General features: G+C 36.4%; 3 protein-coding genes across 6 annotated transcripts in view; 1 reads left to right on the forward strand and 2 right to left on the reverse strand.

The window, feature by feature from the left end:
- The window catches only part of LOC101901668 (hypothetical protein), a 73,332-nt gene extending 69,394 nt beyond the window's left edge, over window positions 1-3,938 (reverse strand). For 3 of the 4 annotated variants that reach the window (XM_005176107.4, XM_011296826.3, XM_011296824.3), the window contains exon 1: window positions 3,488-3,938. The gene's annotated coding sequence lies outside the window, so the exon portion shown is untranslated. The remainder of the gene's footprint in view (window positions 1-3,487) is intronic. The other variant, XM_005176108.4, reaches the window with a different exon arrangement.
- Window positions 3,939-12,522: 8,584 nt separating this feature from the next.
- Window positions 12,523-13,249, forward strand: LOC101889960 (lectin subunit alpha-like). Its single transcript, XM_005176125.4, has 3 exons — window positions 12,523-12,680; window positions 12,749-12,860; window positions 12,926-13,249. The coding sequence occupies exons 1-3, from the start codon at window positions 12,549-12,551 to the stop codon at window positions 13,225-13,227; spliced, it is 546 nt and encodes a 181-aa protein (XP_005176182.2). The 5' UTR covers window positions 12,523-12,548; the 3' UTR covers window positions 13,228-13,249.
- A 2,959-nt stretch (window positions 13,250-16,208) lies between these two features.
- LOC101890126 (lectin subunit alpha-like) lies at window positions 16,209-16,933 on the reverse strand. The gene is made up of 3 exons (XM_005176126.4): window positions 16,752-16,933; window positions 16,581-16,692; window positions 16,209-16,511 (listed from the first exon to the last, which is right to left on the reverse strand). The coding sequence occupies exons 1-3, from the start codon at window positions 16,893-16,895 to the stop codon at window positions 16,258-16,260; spliced, it is 510 nt and encodes a 169-aa protein (XP_005176183.1). The 5' UTR covers window positions 16,896-16,933; the 3' UTR covers window positions 16,209-16,257.
- Between the last annotated feature and the right edge of the window lie 2,153 nt (window positions 16,934-19,086).

Below are 19,086 nucleotides of genomic sequence, written 5' to 3' on the forward strand. Positions count from 1 at the left end.
TCAAACGCCATAACTTCTAATTTTTTTTTTTAATTTTATTGAATGAACGCAAAAAATATCGGAAAAAGAATAAAATTTTAGAATAAGTTTAGATTTGTTCGAATTGGTCACCTTTGGCACGAATAATGGCCTTCAAACGGCCAATGAAACCGTCACACGATGCCCGAATGTTGCTCTGCGATATTTTGGCCCATTCCCGACGAAGCGCTTGCTTGAGGTAATCGACAATTTGGTATTTTTTAGTGCCAACCTTGCTTTCCAAAATACTCCAGACACAATAGTCCAACGGATTGGTATTTTGGTGGTCACTGTGCGCTTACAAACTGCTGGACGATGAATGTTTTCTCATCGGAGAAAACCAAATTCGGCAGTTCACCACTTTCGGCCAAGCGAAGCAACTCTTTAGCTCTTTTGAGTCTATTTTCTTTCTGTTGCGGTGTAAGTTCTTGCACTTTTTGGAATTTCAATGGCTTTAACCCGAGCTCATGTTTTCAGTATTTGCCGAATGGAATATTGCGATATGTTCAGCTCACAAGCCATTTTCGGCCTCTGCGACGCGATCAAGTCGCTTCTATACTTTTCGAACCATTTCTGCTGATGTTGCTGTGTTCATCCGTCCACTTCCATGACGTCGGGCTACGCTACCGTGATACTGGTAACGAGCTATGATACGAGACACAAAAGATCTATTCACATTTAAAAGCTGGAGTGCTCTAACGATAGTCACTTGTAGTTTTTCAGCCAAATATATCACGCTTGAATTCCGTCACCATTAACTTTTTTCTATAAAATTCTCACCAAAATGTTTTTGTACGCTTGTAAACAATATAATGGGCTGTCACTAGAATAATTTTAACAACTGTCAGACGATTAGCTTACATATGACAGCGGTCCGACGTTTGTTACAGTTTTTTCATATCACCCTGTATATTCTTACCCAGCTCAATTTAATTTTTCGAGTAATTTAGCTTAATTTGAAACTTTCCATTCATTATTTTCGACCGGCAAATTGCTTGGCTTGGCTTAGAAGCCTTAAGGTGAGAGTACATAAAACTCTTTTTGATCGGCTTAAGTCCTTGATTGACTTCTTCGTAAAGGAATAAAGGAGTTTTTAGTTGACTTAGTTCGATTTTAGCCCTACGCTTCTTTATTCTTTTTCGAAGCAGCCAGCCAGTCAAAAAAGCATTTTATGTATTCTCACCTTTAGCTCTGGATTTTGCTTAGTTCCCGTCAATCAAAAATCTCCAAAAGTTAGTATAAAACAATTGGCTAAGCACAAGTCTGTGGTCAGCCAGACACAGGCCTTCTCACAGTGGTCTGAGCACCGAGTGAATACAAAGCGTCTACCAGTACATCCACACGAATATGAGTACCAATTCACCTGCACACATTTGGTTGCGATCACCTCCTTGGTTAAAAGGAGAAAAGTTTTTTATTTCATTTTTTTATTCAACTCTAAATTCTTATTTTGGCAAATTTGACGTTCGTCCTGAGGCGAGTCCTGGAATGGTACTGTGTAGCGATTGGGGAGGTGACGAATATTCGGGGCTCTGGCTCTCACCGTCTTGGGAAACTCGCTTGTTCGAATCGTGCTATTTAACCGTGGGGTACGCGTTCGCCCCTGACTGTCACGGGAGGGTAGACTACTCGTAATAGACTACGCGAGAGTATAACACCCTTGCCTGCCTTCCCAGAGCGCATTTCTATTACTCACTCTTCTGCGAGGCAACCTGGGGGACTTCTATAGATTGGAACCCTGTGGCTGAGTGGCTTACAGAAACTGTCTCTTGTAGCTAAGTGGTCGAGAGTATTACTTGTTGTAAAAACGGTGTCCTGATTGGGATCTCGTACCAAGGTCTTATTAACTCACGCACTCGATTGTGTTACCGATCATCACATGATTGATCCCCGCTTACCGTGGGTCACTCCTTTTATAGGGATCGGTTTCAGGACGGTGTGCTTTCACATACCTTGACTCTGTGTGTTGTTGCTACAGGTGGTTCTTAGTCCCTCTGTGTAAACATTTGTTTACTCCTTCGCGGCACTTGACAACACCTGACCGAGGCATGTTGTTGGTACCTATTTCTTCGCGATACCCTCGCATAAAAAAGTTGTTTACACCTTTGCGGTGCTTCAAGATAATCGGGAGGTATCGTTATATGGGGGCTATAGAAAAACGTTGACCTGCATACCCAAGTTCTTGTCATAGACTGTAGTAGCCATTGCGAACTTCAAATACGAAATTTTAAACAATTCCGCTCTTTTATGTCCCTAGAATCATTAAAATACCGAATATCGGGAGGTTCCGTTATATGGACGCTATAAGAAAACGACCATTTACGAACTTAACCTGCCTCCTGGCAAAAATATATGTGTGAAAAATTTTAGCCTCTTAATCAATTCGTTGGAATGAAAGCGAACAGACAGACTATAGAAATAATCGCTAATTCTACTTAGAATTTTACGCTGATCAAGAATATATACTTTGTTGGGTCGGACATTTTTTTAGGAGTTACAAATCGAATGACAAAGTTCATAGAATGTTGGAGGGTGTAAAAATGGACTCGATATAATCCGAAACAAATTTCCAACACAGTCCCCAATTCTTTGCCTCAAGGGGACTTGAGTGATGCTGCGAATATTTTCAACGGAGGATAAATCATTAGATTTCATATAAATTGACTATAGACAGACATCCAAGTGAACAACCAAGTTGGGCATTCAAATAAGGTAGTCTGTTTCCTTGAAAAAACTCGACCAAAATCCTGCAATCGATTTCTAACAACCTCGTGAGCATGCTAATGAAATCAAATGCCAATTTGAGGCAATATATTTGGTATTTTATTCACTTAATCCATTTTAGATCTGTAGTCAAGTGTCCACCTTTTCAAATGCCGAACGGAACTTCCAAGTTGCATTTCCGTTGTCACTATAATTTGCCGCAACACATTTCCATACACAGGGAGAATTCTAAGGACCTAATGCAACTGAGAAGCGGTCCTTGTCTGATAAGACGTCCCAAGAGGACTTATAACTGGTACATTTTTCGAAGCACGCAAGAAGTGCCATTGGCTAATGCGGTGGCTAAAAACTGACTCGATATATTCAGGCAGAACTATCCAGATGCTTTATACATTCTTCAGTTATGTATTCCATTTTCGGAAACTCTTAAGAAGCAATATAGAAACATAACTATCAATCTATTGCCCCGACTTTTCTTTACTCATGCATCATTAAAACATAATCTGAATTATCGACAACGACAACTTCCACTTGAGTTTTGTTTCCGCTTCATATTCTATTGTCTCCAAAAAATGTTGGCTAACTCCATTACCCCTCTACTTGACTGAATATTCAGAAAAAAACTTTGCATGGGCTTGTTTAGAAGGCGCGCAAAATTGTGCACGCTGAACTTGACGACTATCAAAACTCCAAATACGAGAGAGAAATACGAAGAGAAAAAAAATACAAAACAAAACTGGTTTACCTTCACTTGATGGCAAAAAACAAACTGAGCGCGTGACCTCTGCAAGAGTTGTTGCTGTTGTTGTTCAAGTTGCTTTATTGTAATTTGAAACAAAAACACACAATTTTTTTGCAATATTATTTTTTCTTCAAAGGCAATTTGAAATTTTATTTATTATTCTCTCAAAGATAAACAATATTTTTTTCATTCAATTCAATTTTATTTTACTTTATTTCTTTCTTTTCCACACTCAAAAGTAAACTCACACACAATAATTATTAAAAACCCACACGCGTGATACCGCAGCTCAATTGAATTTCATCTAATAATCACTTCGTTTCATACAACAAAATTGTATATTTTTTTATTTAAAAACTTAAAATACACGACGACGACGCCAATGTTATTGCGAACGTTGTATGAGCTTTACGTTCTATCGTTCACGAAACTTTTATCACAACTGTTGTCGTCTGCCTGAATTTTTGCCATTGTCGTGCCAGCCGCCAAACAAAATAAGCAAATTCATGAATGGGGGAGAAAATCAACAGAGTGCTCGCTCTCTCTCCCGCTCTATTGCTCTCTTCATTGGTGTTAACAACAAAGCTTGGCATGTGTTCACTCTGTTTTGTTTGGGGTTTCATTTTGTGCTCCATCTGTTTGTGGCTATTCATTATTGTTGAATGGAAGGGGTATTGGCAGCCGTTAAAAGCTTTGTTGTTTGAAAAACAGTGTGGCAAACTTGGCGCTTTTGTTTAACCTCTACAAATAAATGATGGATGTTATTGCGTTTGCAAAATAATTGTAGAATTTATTAAAAGAGTTAAGAAAGCACTAAATTCGTTGCGGGAATTATAATAAGGAACTCATGTAGATAAGTGAAGGTAGAAGGAATTTTATGTAGAAGGCCTACAGTGATTCACACTGAAAGTAAATCTCTTGACCCGACAGGTGTATCTTTTTTATACCCTCAGCCATATGGCTAGAGAGGGTATATATCATTCGATACGCCCAAAACGTGCCTCATCCAAATAACGGTTTTAGACCATAGGTCTCTTTGGACCAAATCCGTTTCAGGACATTTGTCTGGCTGGTGCGCACGATAACTCTCGAAGGGAGTATCCGATTTCCTTCAGACTTGGCACTTTTCAATATTTCCATCAGCACAAGATTTGTTATAAAGATGGTGGAGATCGGACCATTTCTTCTGTCACCTCCTCCACATAGGGTTCAAGATTTCGAAAAAAAAAACGCTTAATGCAAAAGCGAAATAAGCATCCAACTCACTTCAAATTTCACACACACAAACATTTTTGGATCAGCGTAAAGTTTTAAGACGATCTAGCGATGTCCGCCTGTCTATCTGTTGCAATCACGCTATCTTTCGAACGAATTGAGATAGAAGACTTTGCATACATGCATAGTTTACCAGTAGGCAGATTAAGTTCGAAAATGGACTATGTCGGTCCCCGTTTTTGTATAGCCCCCATATAACGGTACCTCCCGATATTCGGTATTTTTCATGATTTCAGCAACATTGTTCACTGGAATTGTTTCAAATTTGGTATTTAAAGTTCGTAATGGGTGCTACAGCCTATGATACACATTTTTGGATACAGGTCCACGTCTTCGTATAGGCCCCATATAACGTCAACTCCTGATATTCAGTATTTTGATTATTTCAGCAACATTATTTACCGGAATCGTTTCAAATTTCGCATTGGGAGATCTTAATGGTTACTACAACCTATGGAAAATTTTTCGTATGCAGGTCCACTTCTTCGTATAGCCCCTATGCTTCCCGATATTCGGTATTTTCATGATTTTAGCGACATAATTTACCGGAATTATTTCAAATTTGGTATTTAAAGTTCGTAATGGGTATTACAACCTATAACAAAAAAAAAACGCGTATGCAGGTCCGCGTCTTTGTGTAAAGCTCCCATATAACGATACCTCCTTACATTCGGTATTTTGATGATATTACGTACATTATTCACTGGAATTGTTTCAAATTTCGTAGTGGAAGTTCGTAATGGGTACTACAATGTATGACAACAAGTAAAACGGTGTCAGCTGGTTTTGTCGGCAGATGTATACTCTCAGCCAATGTTCGATGGTTTAAAAATATATTTTGACTTTTGTTATGATTATTCAAATTGTTGACCCTCTATAGAATAGGTTCCGAATAAATGAGTCAAAATTGTCCATTTTGTATCGGATCTAAATGAATATGATATAAATATTGTAACGTGTCAGGTTTGGAGTTCCTCACACGCGTAATATGCATTCCACAACAATGATCTTTGGTACCAGATATCAGATGCAGCTCTCAAATAAGTGTATCATTTTTTTTTTTTTTTTCAAAATCAATCTATATATATCTTCAACCGATTTTGGGTTAATTGTGCACTAAATGGCCAATATCAGTCCAAACGACATGAATTTTGGCACATCCGACCGAATTCAGTCTAGAAACAAGTACATTAACTTAAGTGAAAATCGGTTCAGATATAGCCATAGCTTTCATATATATGTTTCATCCAATTTGGTGTTTAGATCAGTCACATTCGCTATATACATTCGACAAAAATAATATTTGTAAATAGATATCAGATACAGCCCAGAAATACCTCTTCCAAATTTTATCAACATCGGTTCAGTTTTGGATATAGCTCCCATATATATCTTCAAACGATTTCGGGTTAATTGTGCCCTAAATGACCAATATCAGTCCAAACGACATGAATTTTGGCACATCCGACTGGATTCAGTCTAGAAGCAAGTACATCAAATTTGGTGAAAATCAGTTCAGACATAGCTATAGCTCCCATTTATATGTTTCATCCGATTTGGTCCCTCACATTCGTAATATGCATTCGACAACAATTATATTTGGTACCAGATATCTTAAGAGCTCAGAAATACCTTTGCAAATTTTATCAAGATCGGCTAATATAATATTTCTAATATAAGTCTTCTCGAAGTGATATCATGCACTCTATTGCAATGTTATTTGGTATAAAAGGTTAAAATATCTCCGTAAAATTTAGTGAAAATCGATTCAGAATTGGAAAGGCCCCCCTCTGAAACCAAACTATAACTGTTCTATGTTGGTATGATTTACTTTAAATAAATTCTTTTGTTACGGGATCTTTAGTACGTATGCATAGTGGTGTAGGGTATGATATAGTCCGCCCCGCCCGACTTTTGACTTTTCCTTACTGGTTTTCTTCTCCGGTATTTGCTTCGGTAAGGCCTAAACCTGAAAAAAATGCTGTCGTGGTTTTTTGTTATTTTGTAAAAAATAATTAAAGATTTATGCAACAATGTTTTGAAAACTATCACCGTTTCCGAAATAATAAAATAAATACTAAAATACGAATAGAAAAGCACGGTGTTAGCATCACCGAAAATTTGAAAGCTTTTATAATAACTTGCGTATTTTCCGGTTACTCTCGTCTCTAGTTTTATTTGTTTATTCAGTTTGTTTTGGTCCTATCCTTCGTATCTATGTTTACATGTCGTATTTGTTGCCATACACACTCACACACAGAAATTTATTACATGAATGCACGAGACGGCTATCTAACAGATGTAAATTAGACAGTACTGCTTAGAAGAGGGGGGCAAACAAAACATCAACGTTTGGGTAAATAGCACAGTTCGTAACAAAATCCAACGCTAACATATATTTTAAAATATTTAAAGCAATGATGGGACTACATAAAGTTTGAAAGTTAAATAGTAGATTTTGAAAAATATTTTTGAAAAGAAGGATAATTGAGAATTAGAATTTTTTTTCAAGGATTATTCTTCCATAAATATATTTTGGGAGGATTTTCAAATATTTTTTTCAAAGACTATCAAAGGAAGTATAGTCGTGGATTTTTTCAAATATTGTTTGGAAGTATATTCGTAGATTTTTTTAAATATTTTTTCAAGGAATTTCAAAGGGAGGCTAAAAGTAGATTTGCAAATATATATATTTTTATGTATTATTATTTTTCAAATATTTTTTTTGTGGATAAAAAATTAAGTGCTTCTAAATCCAGGATTTTTTACATATGTTTCAAGGACTATCAAAACCATAATCTTGGATTTTTCAAATTTTTTTTTTCAAGGACTATTAAAGGAATGATAGTGGTGGATTTTTAAAATATTTTTTGGAGTAATAATCGGGGAATTTTCAATGTTTTTTGAAAAAATAATGGAGAAATTTTCTAAAAAAAAAAAAATTAAGAACAATCAAAGTTACAATCGTGGACTTTAAAAAATAAAAATATTTTTTAAAGGGCTATCAAAGTCATAATCATTATTAATTTTTTTATATTTTTTGAAAGGACTATTATGGATTTTCTAAACAAATAAAACAATTAAAATACTAATTTTGGATTTAAAAAAAAAAAAAAAACAATTTTTGAATGAATTTTTAGAATATTTTTAAGGATTGTCAACAATTGTTGATGTTTTTAAATATTTTTTGTAGGTTTGGATTCCCAAAAAATGTAAGGACTTTCTAAACCAGGATTTTGTATATAATGGTGGGTTTAAAAATATATTTTTCAAAGACTAATACTGGATTTTCCAAATATTATTTTTCAAGAAAGGATAATGGTGAATTTTTTAAATATTTTTTGGAAGTAATAATCGCGGGGTTTTTTAATGTTTTTTGGAAGAATAATCGAGAAATTTTCAAAAAAATCAGGGACAATCAAAATTACAGTCTTCAATTTTTTTTTCAAGGACTATCAAAGCCGTAAACATGGATTTTTCAAATATTTTTATCAAGGGAATGATAATGGTGGAATTTTAAATATTTTTTTGAAGTAATAATCGTGCAGGTTTTTAATGTTTTTTGGAAGAATAATCAGGAATTTTCCAAAAAAAAAAAAAAAAAATCAGGGACTATCAAAATCACAATCTTAAATTTTTTTTCAAGGACTATCAAAGCTATAATCATGGATTTTTCAAATATTTTTTTAAAGGACTATCAAGGAAGGGTAATGGCGAATTTTTAAATATTTTTTGTTTTGACTTTTAAGAATATTTTTTAAAAGTCTATTAAAGCCATAATTATTTTGAATTCGTTAAATATTTTTGGAAGGATAATCGAGGACTTTCAAAACAAAATAGTTCATTTTTTAAATACCTTTTTAAGGACTATTATATTTTAATATTGATTTTATTTATTTATTTATTTTTTTTTTTTTTTTTTTTGGGATAAATATTTGGTTTTAAATATTTTTTTATTTTTTTTTTTTTTTTGGATTTTTAAAAATTTATATTTTTTAAGGGGCTATAAAAGCCAAAATCGGAAATTTTTAAAAAAAAATTTTTGAAGAAAAAGCCTCATTTGTTCACATAGTTACTGCTATTTTATTGTCCACACCTGTTTTCCCCCTGTTGATTTAACCTCTGCACTTTGGTTTGGTATAACTTTGTTCAGCTGAAGCTTTGTTATTCTGCGTCACAATAACGACGTCATTTCTTTGAGTACAACAACAGAATAACAAAAGCAACAACAATGCCGTTACAATAAATTGAATTTTTTTATTCAGTTCTACAGCAACAATAACAACTGAATGAGGGATGTTTACAATGTCGTATTTCAGAAGACGGTTACAACAAATGGAAATTACATTCCGCATATATATGTAATCTGAGGCCAGTTGAAAGAAACAGGGGATGAAAGAGTGAGAGGCGGCAAGGGGTAGAGTTAGAGTTGTGTTTTGTAATTTTTCGACATCTGTCTTATGGCTGAAATGTTGATGGAATTTTAAACAAGGATTATGGTTTTATTGCTCAAACTTGCATTTTGATATGGAAATTGAGAATTCGATGCAATAAAATTTATAATTTCGAAATATTATGAATTTTTGGAAAGTAAAGAAGTAATGTTTAAATCGTTTTTTTTTCTTAGATCATATCCAAAAATATCATCCTCCTAGTAGCAAATAATCCCCTTCCCCCCATCTGATTAAAATATGAGCTCCCATTTATTTATGAGATTTTATGGAAGCAAAGTAAATACGTGTGGACATTGCTGCAGAAAACTGAAGCTCAGCTTACCCGTGCTCGGTACTTTTTTTCTTATCAGCAAAAAAAAAAAACAACGAAACAATCAAAATATTCTCTTAAAAGCTTCGCCAATTAATCTTCAATGACAAAAATTGGCATTTATCAGCATTCATATGTTTATTAGGGATATCCGAAAATCTACGACAATACCACTTTTGCCACTTGTAGCTGATGACTATTCAATTATTGATGATTATTCAAATTGTTGACCCTCTATGTAGTAGGTTCCGAAGGAATGGGTCTATATTGTCTATTTCGTTTTGGGTCAAAATATGAGATAAATATTGCGACGAGCCAGGATTGGACTATAAATGGTCGGATCTGTACCATCTTTATAACAGATCTTGTGTTGATAATAATATTGAGAACTGAATGGAATCAGATGTTAATTTTATGAGCTTCGTTGATATTCAAAATTTTAACCCTTTGTGGGGGAGGTACCAGAAGGAGTGGGCCGATATCTCACATCTTCACAGCAGATCTTGTGCTAGTAGAAATAATGGGATGTGTGAAATATGAAGAGAACCCGATGCTTATTTCGGATTTAATAATCGTGTTGATTATTCGAAACTTTGACCCTTTGTTTTGGAGGCACCAGAAGGAATGGTCCGATCTCTACCATCTTTGTAACAGATCTTGTGTTGATAATAATATTGAGTTTTGTCAAGCCTGAATGGAATCGGATGTTAATTTCGCTTTTTATGAGCTTCGTTGATATTCAAAATTTTAACCCTTTGTGGGGGAGGTACCAGAAGAAGTGGACCGATATCTCCCATCTTCACAGCAGATCTTGTCTTAGTAAAAATAATGGGATATGTGAATGTGAAGAGTACCGGATGCTTATTTCGGATTTAATAATCGTTTTGGTTATTCAAAACTTTGACCCTTGTGGGGGAGGTACCAGAAAGAATGGTCCTATTTCCACCATCTTTATAACAGATCTTGTATTGATGAAAATATTGAGATACACTAAGTCTGAATGAAATTGGATGTTAATTTCGCGTTTTATGAGCTTCGTTGATATTCAAAATTTGTGGGGGGAGGTACCAGAAGGAGTGGACCGATATCTTCCATCTTCACTGCAGATCTTGTGTTGATAGAAACATTCAGATATGACAAGTCTGAATAAAATCGGATATTAATTTCGCGTTTTATGAGCTTCGTTGATATTAAAAATTTTAACCCTTTGTGGGGGAGGTACCAGAAGGAGTGGACCGATATCTCCCTTAATCACAGCAGATCTTGTGTTATTAAAAATAATGGGATGTGTAAAATGTGAAGAGAGCCGGATGCTTATTTCGGATTTTAAAATCGTTTTGGTTATTCGAAACTTTGACCCTCTGGGGGTGGGGGACGTATACCAAAAAGAATGGTCCGATTTCCACCATCTTTATAACAGATCTTGTATTGATGGAAATATTGAGATGTGCCAAGTTTGAATAAAATCGGATATTAATTTCGCGTCTTATGAGCTTAATGGATATTCATATATATATTTTGACTCTTTGTGAGGGGAGGTACGAGAAGCAGTTGACCGATATATCCCACCTTCACACCAGACCTTGGGTTAATCAAAATTATGATATGTGTGTAATTTGAAGACAATCGGACTCTTACATTACATTTTATAAGAGTTGTAATTATTCAAAATTTTGACCCTTTGTGGGGGAGGTACTTGATGGAGTGGACCGATATTGTCCATTTTAACACCTGACCTAGCATAGATGCAAATATTAAGATTTGCAATATTGGAGAAAAAACTAAAAATATATATATATATTTTTTTTTTTTTTTTGAAAATGTTGACCTTATGTGGAAGAGGGAGTGGACCGATAGTTACCATCTCCGAACTCGATCTAAGTTTGATAATAATATCACGATGTAACAAGTTTGGATCCAACGGATACTGCCTTCGAGAGTTATCTTGCGCACCAGCCAGGCAGACAGATGGATGGAAGTCGCTAGATCGACTCCTGAAACGGATTTGGTCCGAAGAGATCTAGGGTCTAAAACTTTTTTTCGATGAGGCACATTTTGGTCCTATCAAATGTATATACCCCATCTAGCCATATAGCTGAGGGTATAAAAATCTACGTTTGTGAATAGTCCTTAAAATAATATTTCTGAAAAGACCAAGGCATGGATATATTGTCCATTTTTATACCCTCCACCTTGGAAAGGAGGGTATATTAACTTTGTCATTCCGTTTGTAACATCCTTAAATATTCGTCTTAGACCCCATAAAGTATATATATATATTCATAATCAGCATAAAATTCTAAGTCGATTTAACGATGTCCGTCTGTCTGTCTGTCCGTCTGTCTGTCTGTTGAAATCACGATACAGCCCACATTATTTGACGTAGAGCGCCAAAATTTAGCACAGCTATTTGCATCGTGTCTAGGATGGTTGGTATTGAAAATGAGATATATCGGCCCACGTTCTGGTATTGTCGCCATATAACGGTACCTCCCGATATTCGGTAATTTGATGATTTTTGCAACATTTTTTCACGGATTTGTCTGAAAATTGGTATTTGTTGGTCATAATGGGTTCCAGCTCCGGTGGCGGATCACTGCATGTATGGGTCCATGATTTGGTATAGCCCCCATATAACGGTACCTCCCGATAGTCGGTAATTTGATGATTTTTGCCACATTTTTTCACAGATTTGTCTGAAAATTGGTATTTGTGGGTCATAATGGGTAATGTAATTAAAGGTCCACGTTTTGGTGTAGCCCCCACATAACGGTACCTCCCGATATTCGGTATTTTAATGGTTTTTGCCACATTTCTTCTAATGTTTCTTTTACCCTAAGGTGGAGGGTATTAAAAGTTTGGCCCGGCCGAACTTACAGCTTTTTTACTTGTTTTTTTTTTTTTAATTTCAAACTTTGCTCAAAAAACTCCCTCCACCCTAATATATATGTTAAACAAAAACATTTATTCTCGATTTATGGAAATATCATTTACCTCTCAGTTTAATTTTGTCTTTCCAAAAAAGATGAGAGCTCTCGGGATATTGGTAATTTTTGCGGTGCTACAAAATTGGATTTTCGTCGAGACTATTCCAGTAGAAAAATGGTTTCAGCTGGAGGGAGGAAATCAAACCGTTTTCATAGAAAGGGAATATAAAGTAATTTTCTAAAAAGGAAAATTTTAAATAAAATTTGAATAAATTTCAATTCCATTTTCCCACCCAAGTACAATTGGTTTCAAGCTCGCAACGAATGCTTGCAGAAAAATATGACCCTTATAGCAATAGATTCCTCAGAGAAGAGTGCATTGCTGACCTCTCTGCTGAAGCGGGTGTTTGGTATGATGAATTTTCAAAGTCGAAAATTAATAAATTAATTAAAATGAATTGTGTTTTATTTTTAGAAAAACCCCATAACCTATGGATCGGTGGCGATGACTTGGGCCAACAGGATGTCTTTGTCTGGTCTTCGACGGGTAAACGTTTCGAATTCACCAATTGGAGCAAGGGAAATCCCAGTCACAATCACGGCCTGGAACACTGTGTCAATTTGTGGGAACATTCCGATTTTGAGTGGAACGATGCGCCGTGCAGTGAATCGAAGGGATTTATTTGTGAGGAAAATCTTCATTTGCTGGCTGCCAAACAGGAATTGCAACATATGAAAAATATGCTCTACGAGGTCTATGAAAGATGTAGTGGATAGGAGAAAATTCAAAAAATATCTACAGGGGTATATATTCAATAAAATCCATTTCAAGAATTTTCAATTGATCAAATGTATTTTTTTAAGGACTATCGAAACCAAAATATATTTAAAAATGGATTTTTAAATATATTTATCAAGGACTAATCATGATTTTTTTAAAAATATTTTTCAAGGGCTGTCAATACCATTATCCTTCTTTTAATACATTTTTTCAAAGACAAAGACACCGGCCTGCTCCATTTGGCAGCTTCTTCTTCCTGCAAACTTGAGCTTCCTTAACCACCTGTTAATACGGACGTCGTAGATTGATCCTTTTTAATCTTCATCCCGCTGGCGTACACTTCATCCTTACTTCTTTCGTGTTTTGTCACCACTTGGATTATTCTGTCTTTAGTTCTTTTAAGTCTTCAGGACTTGATTCTGTACCTTCCACAAGTACTTCAACTTTAGTATTGGGGTCTTCTACTCCAACACTGTCGTCTTTGTTGGTATTTTCGACTGTTTTCACAGACATCCTATCACTGCTTGACGGACCTTCTCCGAAAGCAGTTTTACTTCCTACCCCAAAAATTTACGTTAATATTTGTTTGAACTCGTACTGCATGTGCTCTTTCCTCAGGAGCCACCAATTCAATCTTGAGTTCTTGCACTTGATTTTTCTAAGACATTCATATCATCCTTCAATTTAAGTCTATTTGAAAAGCAGCATCATTTCTTATAGGTTAACACTGGTAACCACAAACTTGAGGTTTCTTCAGAATCTATTTATTCCGGCGTGGTAGATGGTCATCCTTTTTAGTCTTCATCTTTCTGGCGTACTTACTGCATACTTACCGTTTCAGCAGCCACCAACTCGGACTTGAGTTTCTGCAATTGATTTTGTATTTATATTCATTCACATCATCCTGTAATGCTAAGTCTCGTTGAAAATTGGCCTTCAATAACTGCAACACTTTTAATGTCAATATTGGCAACCACCGCATCCTTCAGGCAACATTCTATCTTTATGTTCAGTGCTCGTAAGGTGAGAACACATAAACAACTTTTATGACTGGCTTCTTTCATACAAAACAAAGCAGTTTTAGGTTGACTTAGTTCCATTTTGGACCCTACGCTCCTTGGTTCTATTACGATGGCTTCAGCTCCATCTTACAGACTATCATTCCAGCGTTGCCAATGCACACAATTTCCTGCCACTCCGGCCTGCCGATTGCTTTATACTACTCCATTTGGCAGTTTCTTCCTCCAAACTTGAACTTCCTTCAGTATCTGTTAATTCCGACGTCGTATATATCCATTTCTTTTTAGTTTCCATCTCGTCGTCCACGTGGATATAATGTTTTGCTTCATTTGCTACTTGGATTCTTTGGTGCTTGACCGTAGTCCAATCAAGTCTTCAGGACTTGATTCTGTTTCTTTCCCAAATACTTCGACTTCAGTAATAGGGTCTTTTACTCCAACACTTTCGTTTTTGCTAGTATTTTCGACTATTTTCGGTTTGCTCTCAGCTGCTTGACGGGCCTTCTCCGAAGAAGCAAATATATTAGAAAGCAATTTAAGTCCTTGAAGGAGGACTTTACGTTGAGATTTGTTTGAACTCTTACTGCATGTGTTCCCTCCTCAGCAGCCAACAATTCGGACTTGAGTTTCTGCACTTGATTTTGTCTAACCCGGCTTCAAGTTCAGCAATGGGGGTCTTCTACTTAAACTCTTCGTCTTCGCTGGTATTTTCGACCATTTTATAAGCCAACATCCCCAACAGTTTTATATTCTACTCCAAAGACTTAACGTTGAGATTTGTTTGAACTCTTACTGCTTTTGTTTCCTCTTAAGCAGCCTCCAATTCGGACTTCAGTTCTTGCACTTGATTTAGTATGACACGGCATTTATATTCATCCACATCATCCTTCAATTTTAAGTCTCGTTGAAAATTGACGTCTAATAACTGCAACATTTCTTTAAGGTCAACATTGGCATATACAGCAACCTTCAGGCTACATTCAAGCTTTATGTGCGTTACTCGTAGTTCCACCTTTTCACGCTATGTTTCCTCTAATTACTGGACACTTGACACAGCTTTTTTCATAGCAGAAGCCACATTTAAACTTTTTATATTCTTATTTCCATGTTCAACCGTCATCCGTTCATGAGGAACGGGCTACAACTATAGCTGGAATTGTTTCCATAGAGAGAAAATTTATGAGCCAATAACAATTATGCGGAGTCTGATAAAAACTTCAGCAAAGAAGACTGTGGTGGAGGCGCACACTTACCGAGGGGACTTCATATCTGAGATCTGCAGACAGAAGGGGTGAGGCTATAATTCCATATCCCCAGAAAGACGAATCGATGAAATGACCGCCACTGACGAAGTTCGAGAAAAGACTCAACCACGTGCAGGAGTCGGCCAAAGCTTGCAATGTTGCGCACAATATGACGGATTATGGAAAAATTCTTTTTCTGACATCAGCTGAGAGAAAGTTCCATGCTAAAAATTGCGAATTTGCTGCTTCTGTCTGTAACACAGAACAGACGAAAGATGTCTCAGCAACGGACGGTGCCAAATTTGAAATGTCTGGCATCATAAAGTCCTGCCGCAACGAGGCTTTGGCGAGAGAGACAATCGAGTTTTTGAATCATGAACGGATGACGATGACAAAAAGATATCTCAGCAACGGACGGTGCCAAATTTGCAATGTCTGGCATCATAAGGTCCTGCTGCAAAGAGGCTTTAACGAGAGAGACAAGCGAGTTTTTGAATCATGAGCGGATGACGATTGAGATGGTAAAAAGTATATAAAAAGTTTAAAAGAGGCTAGAGAAATAGCCGTATCTAATAAATAAGCCCAGTTATTAAAGGAAGAAAAGACGGAAATGGCGGAACTACGAGCAACGAACATGTATCTTAAGACCACTCAACGAAAAAAGAGAATCCCAGTTTAACAGCCCACTGCGTGATTTTCCCAAAAAAAAAACAATTTTCAATTTTACCCTACAGTGCCAGTAATTGATTTATTAAATCTCTTTTCATTCCAAAACCCTATGACTCATAGCTAAATATGGATTCTCTTCGCAGATGAAACCCATTTTGTTCATACACTGGGTGTCATTCCATTCGTAATCGGTTCTCTCCCAAATATGGACACAGTGTTCCTTGTCGTTGTAGTTGTCCGGATTGCCAACATTCCAGTTGGCAAAATCAAAGCTTTTTCCAGTCAAAGGCCAAACGAAACGTCCTTCTTCGGCCATGTCATGGCCACCGAGGAAGAGATTAAATTTCACTACAGGGAGACACAAAGAAAACTAAAAAAATAAATCTTCCAAACGTCAAACCACAACATCAGACATACATTTTTTGGTCCTCAACAATGAGGTTAGGGCAGCGCTTTTGGCAGCCGAGTCCACAGTTATCAGGGTTAAATTCCTTAGGGCACATTCATTCCAGGACTGGAACCAATTGTGCTGGAAAATGCAAAAGAAAATTAAAGTTCTCATTTTTAAAAATATTAATGACTTTTTACCTTCTGTTCAGTGTCGATAAAAATTGTCCCGAAATTTTCCAATTTGTGATATTTATCCTGAGCCACAGCCTGAATTTCGGAAAATAGAAAAACTGCTAGCAGAATTCCACACAGTTTTAGATTTGAGTAACGTTTTGCCTCCATGATAGCCGTTTTGGTTGTGGAATTCAATTTGCAAAACTTATTTTCAATGGGAGCTCGTTTTATTGCTCTCAGCTTCAACGGCCTACTGATAAGAGGCCCGGTTAAGGGGAAGCACAAAAAAATCTCTGAGAGTCGTTTTTTGATAAGAATTTCTAATAGATTGTCTTTAAAATTTTAAAAAATATTGGGAAATTCCTAAGGGAAGACAAATATCACTGAATGCAACTTGGAATTAATCGGCTGCATATATTTAGAAATCCATATTGGAGGATAAAATTGACACGACGGAATAAAATTATTCACATTATTAGAGAAATTGAAAGAGAAAACAAATCTCCGCATAAATATTGAAGAATTTCCCTTAACGTCAAAGGAAATTATGTCAGAAGTAGATCTATGTTAAGAGTAGATCTAAAGCTATAGATGTAATTGTTCCCACAGAGAGTAAAATTATCAGATAATAAAATGATGCTGAGTGAGAAAGAGACTTCACCGGAGAAAACTGTGTTGGCGGTGAACACACATTTACCGCACTTTATATCTGAGATCTTCATAGAGAAGGGGTGACGCTATAAGTTGTTGTATTCTTAAGAGGACGAATCGATCAAATGGCCTCCACTCACGAAGTTCGAGAAAGCAATCAACCATTTGCAGAAGTCGTGCAATGTCTGCATTGAAGTTGGGCACAAGATGACGAAATGCAGAAAATTCTATTCTGTGACACTAGCTGAAAGGAAGATCCATGCTAAACAAAATTGCGAATTTGTTGGTTCTGTCTAGAACACAAGACAGACGAAATATGTCTCAGCAGCGGACGGTGCCAAATGTGTAATTTAAGGCTTTAGCGAGAGTGAATGGCGAGGCCTTGAGTCATAAACGGATGTCGCTTAAAGATGGAAATAAGAATATTGAAGGTTTAAACGTGGCTATGCCACCAGCTGTGTCTAATACATATGCCCAGTTTTTAGAGAAAGCAAAGCAATAAAATGCGGAACTACGAGTAACGAACGTAAAGTTTGAATGTTGCCTGAAGTATGTGGCTGCAGATGCCAAGGTTGACCTTTAAAAAAAGTTACAGTCAATTTTCAACGAAATTTAGCATTAAAGGTTGATGTGAATGAATATAAATGCCGTATCATACAAAATCAAGTGCAGGAACTCAAGTCCGAATTGGTGGCTGCAAAGGAGAGAACACATGCAGTAAGATTTCAAACAAATCTCAACGTAAACTCTTTGGAGGAGGAAGTAAAACTGCTTTCGGAGAGGTTGGCTTCTTCGGAAAGGCCCGTCTATCAGCTGAGAGCAAACGCTTTAAGTTGGCTGCAAAATTAGTCGAAAATACTAGCAAAGACGAAAGTGTTGGAGTAGAAGACCACATTACTGAAATTGAAGTATTTGGGGAAGAAACAGAATCAAGTTCTGAAGACTAGAATGGACTACGGTCTGAAGCATTGAAGAATCCAAGTAGCAAATGAAGCAAAATGTCATATTTACGTGGAAACAAAACACGACGGAAGTCAAGGATGAACTGCACGCCAGGGAGATGAAGACTAAAAATGGGTAACTTAGCTGCGAAAATACCAGCAAAGATCAAAGCGTTGTTGGAGTAAAAGACCCCATTACTGAAGTTGAAGTACTTCGGAAAGAAACAGAAGTAAGGCTGGAAATACATAAAGCGCATATTTGGCTGGCTTAAGTCATCGGCTGGCTTCTTCGGAAATGAACAAAGGAGCCTAGGGCCAAAATCGAACTAGGTCAACCTAAAACTCCTTTGTTCATTTACAAAGAAGCCAGCCGAAGTACTTCAACTTCAGTAATGGGATCTTTTACTCCAACCCTTTGATCTTTGCTGGTATTTTCGCAGCTAAGTTACCCATTTTTAGTCTTCATCTCCCTTGCGTGCAGTTCATCCTTGACATCCAAATAAGCCCTTTATGTCTTAAAGACTTGAATGGACTAAGGTCAAGCACTGAAGAATTTAAGTAGCAAATGAAACAAAATGTCATATTCACGTGGAAAGGGAACACGACAGATGTCAAGGATTAACTGTACGCCAGCGTGATGAAGATGAAGGAAGCTCAAGTTTTCAGGAAGAATAACCTGCCAAATGGAGTAGTACAAGCAAAAGGCAGACCGGAGTGGCAGGAAATTGTGTACATTTGCAAAGCTGGAACAACAGTCGGCTAGGTTG

This window comes from Musca domestica, unplaced genomic scaffold (assembly GCF_030504385.1).
Source record: "Musca domestica strain aabys unplaced genomic scaffold, Musca_domestica.polishedcontigs.V.1.1 2, whole genome shotgun sequence".
Taxonomy (NCBI): Eukaryota; Metazoa; Arthropoda; class Insecta; order Diptera; family Muscidae; genus Musca; species Musca domestica.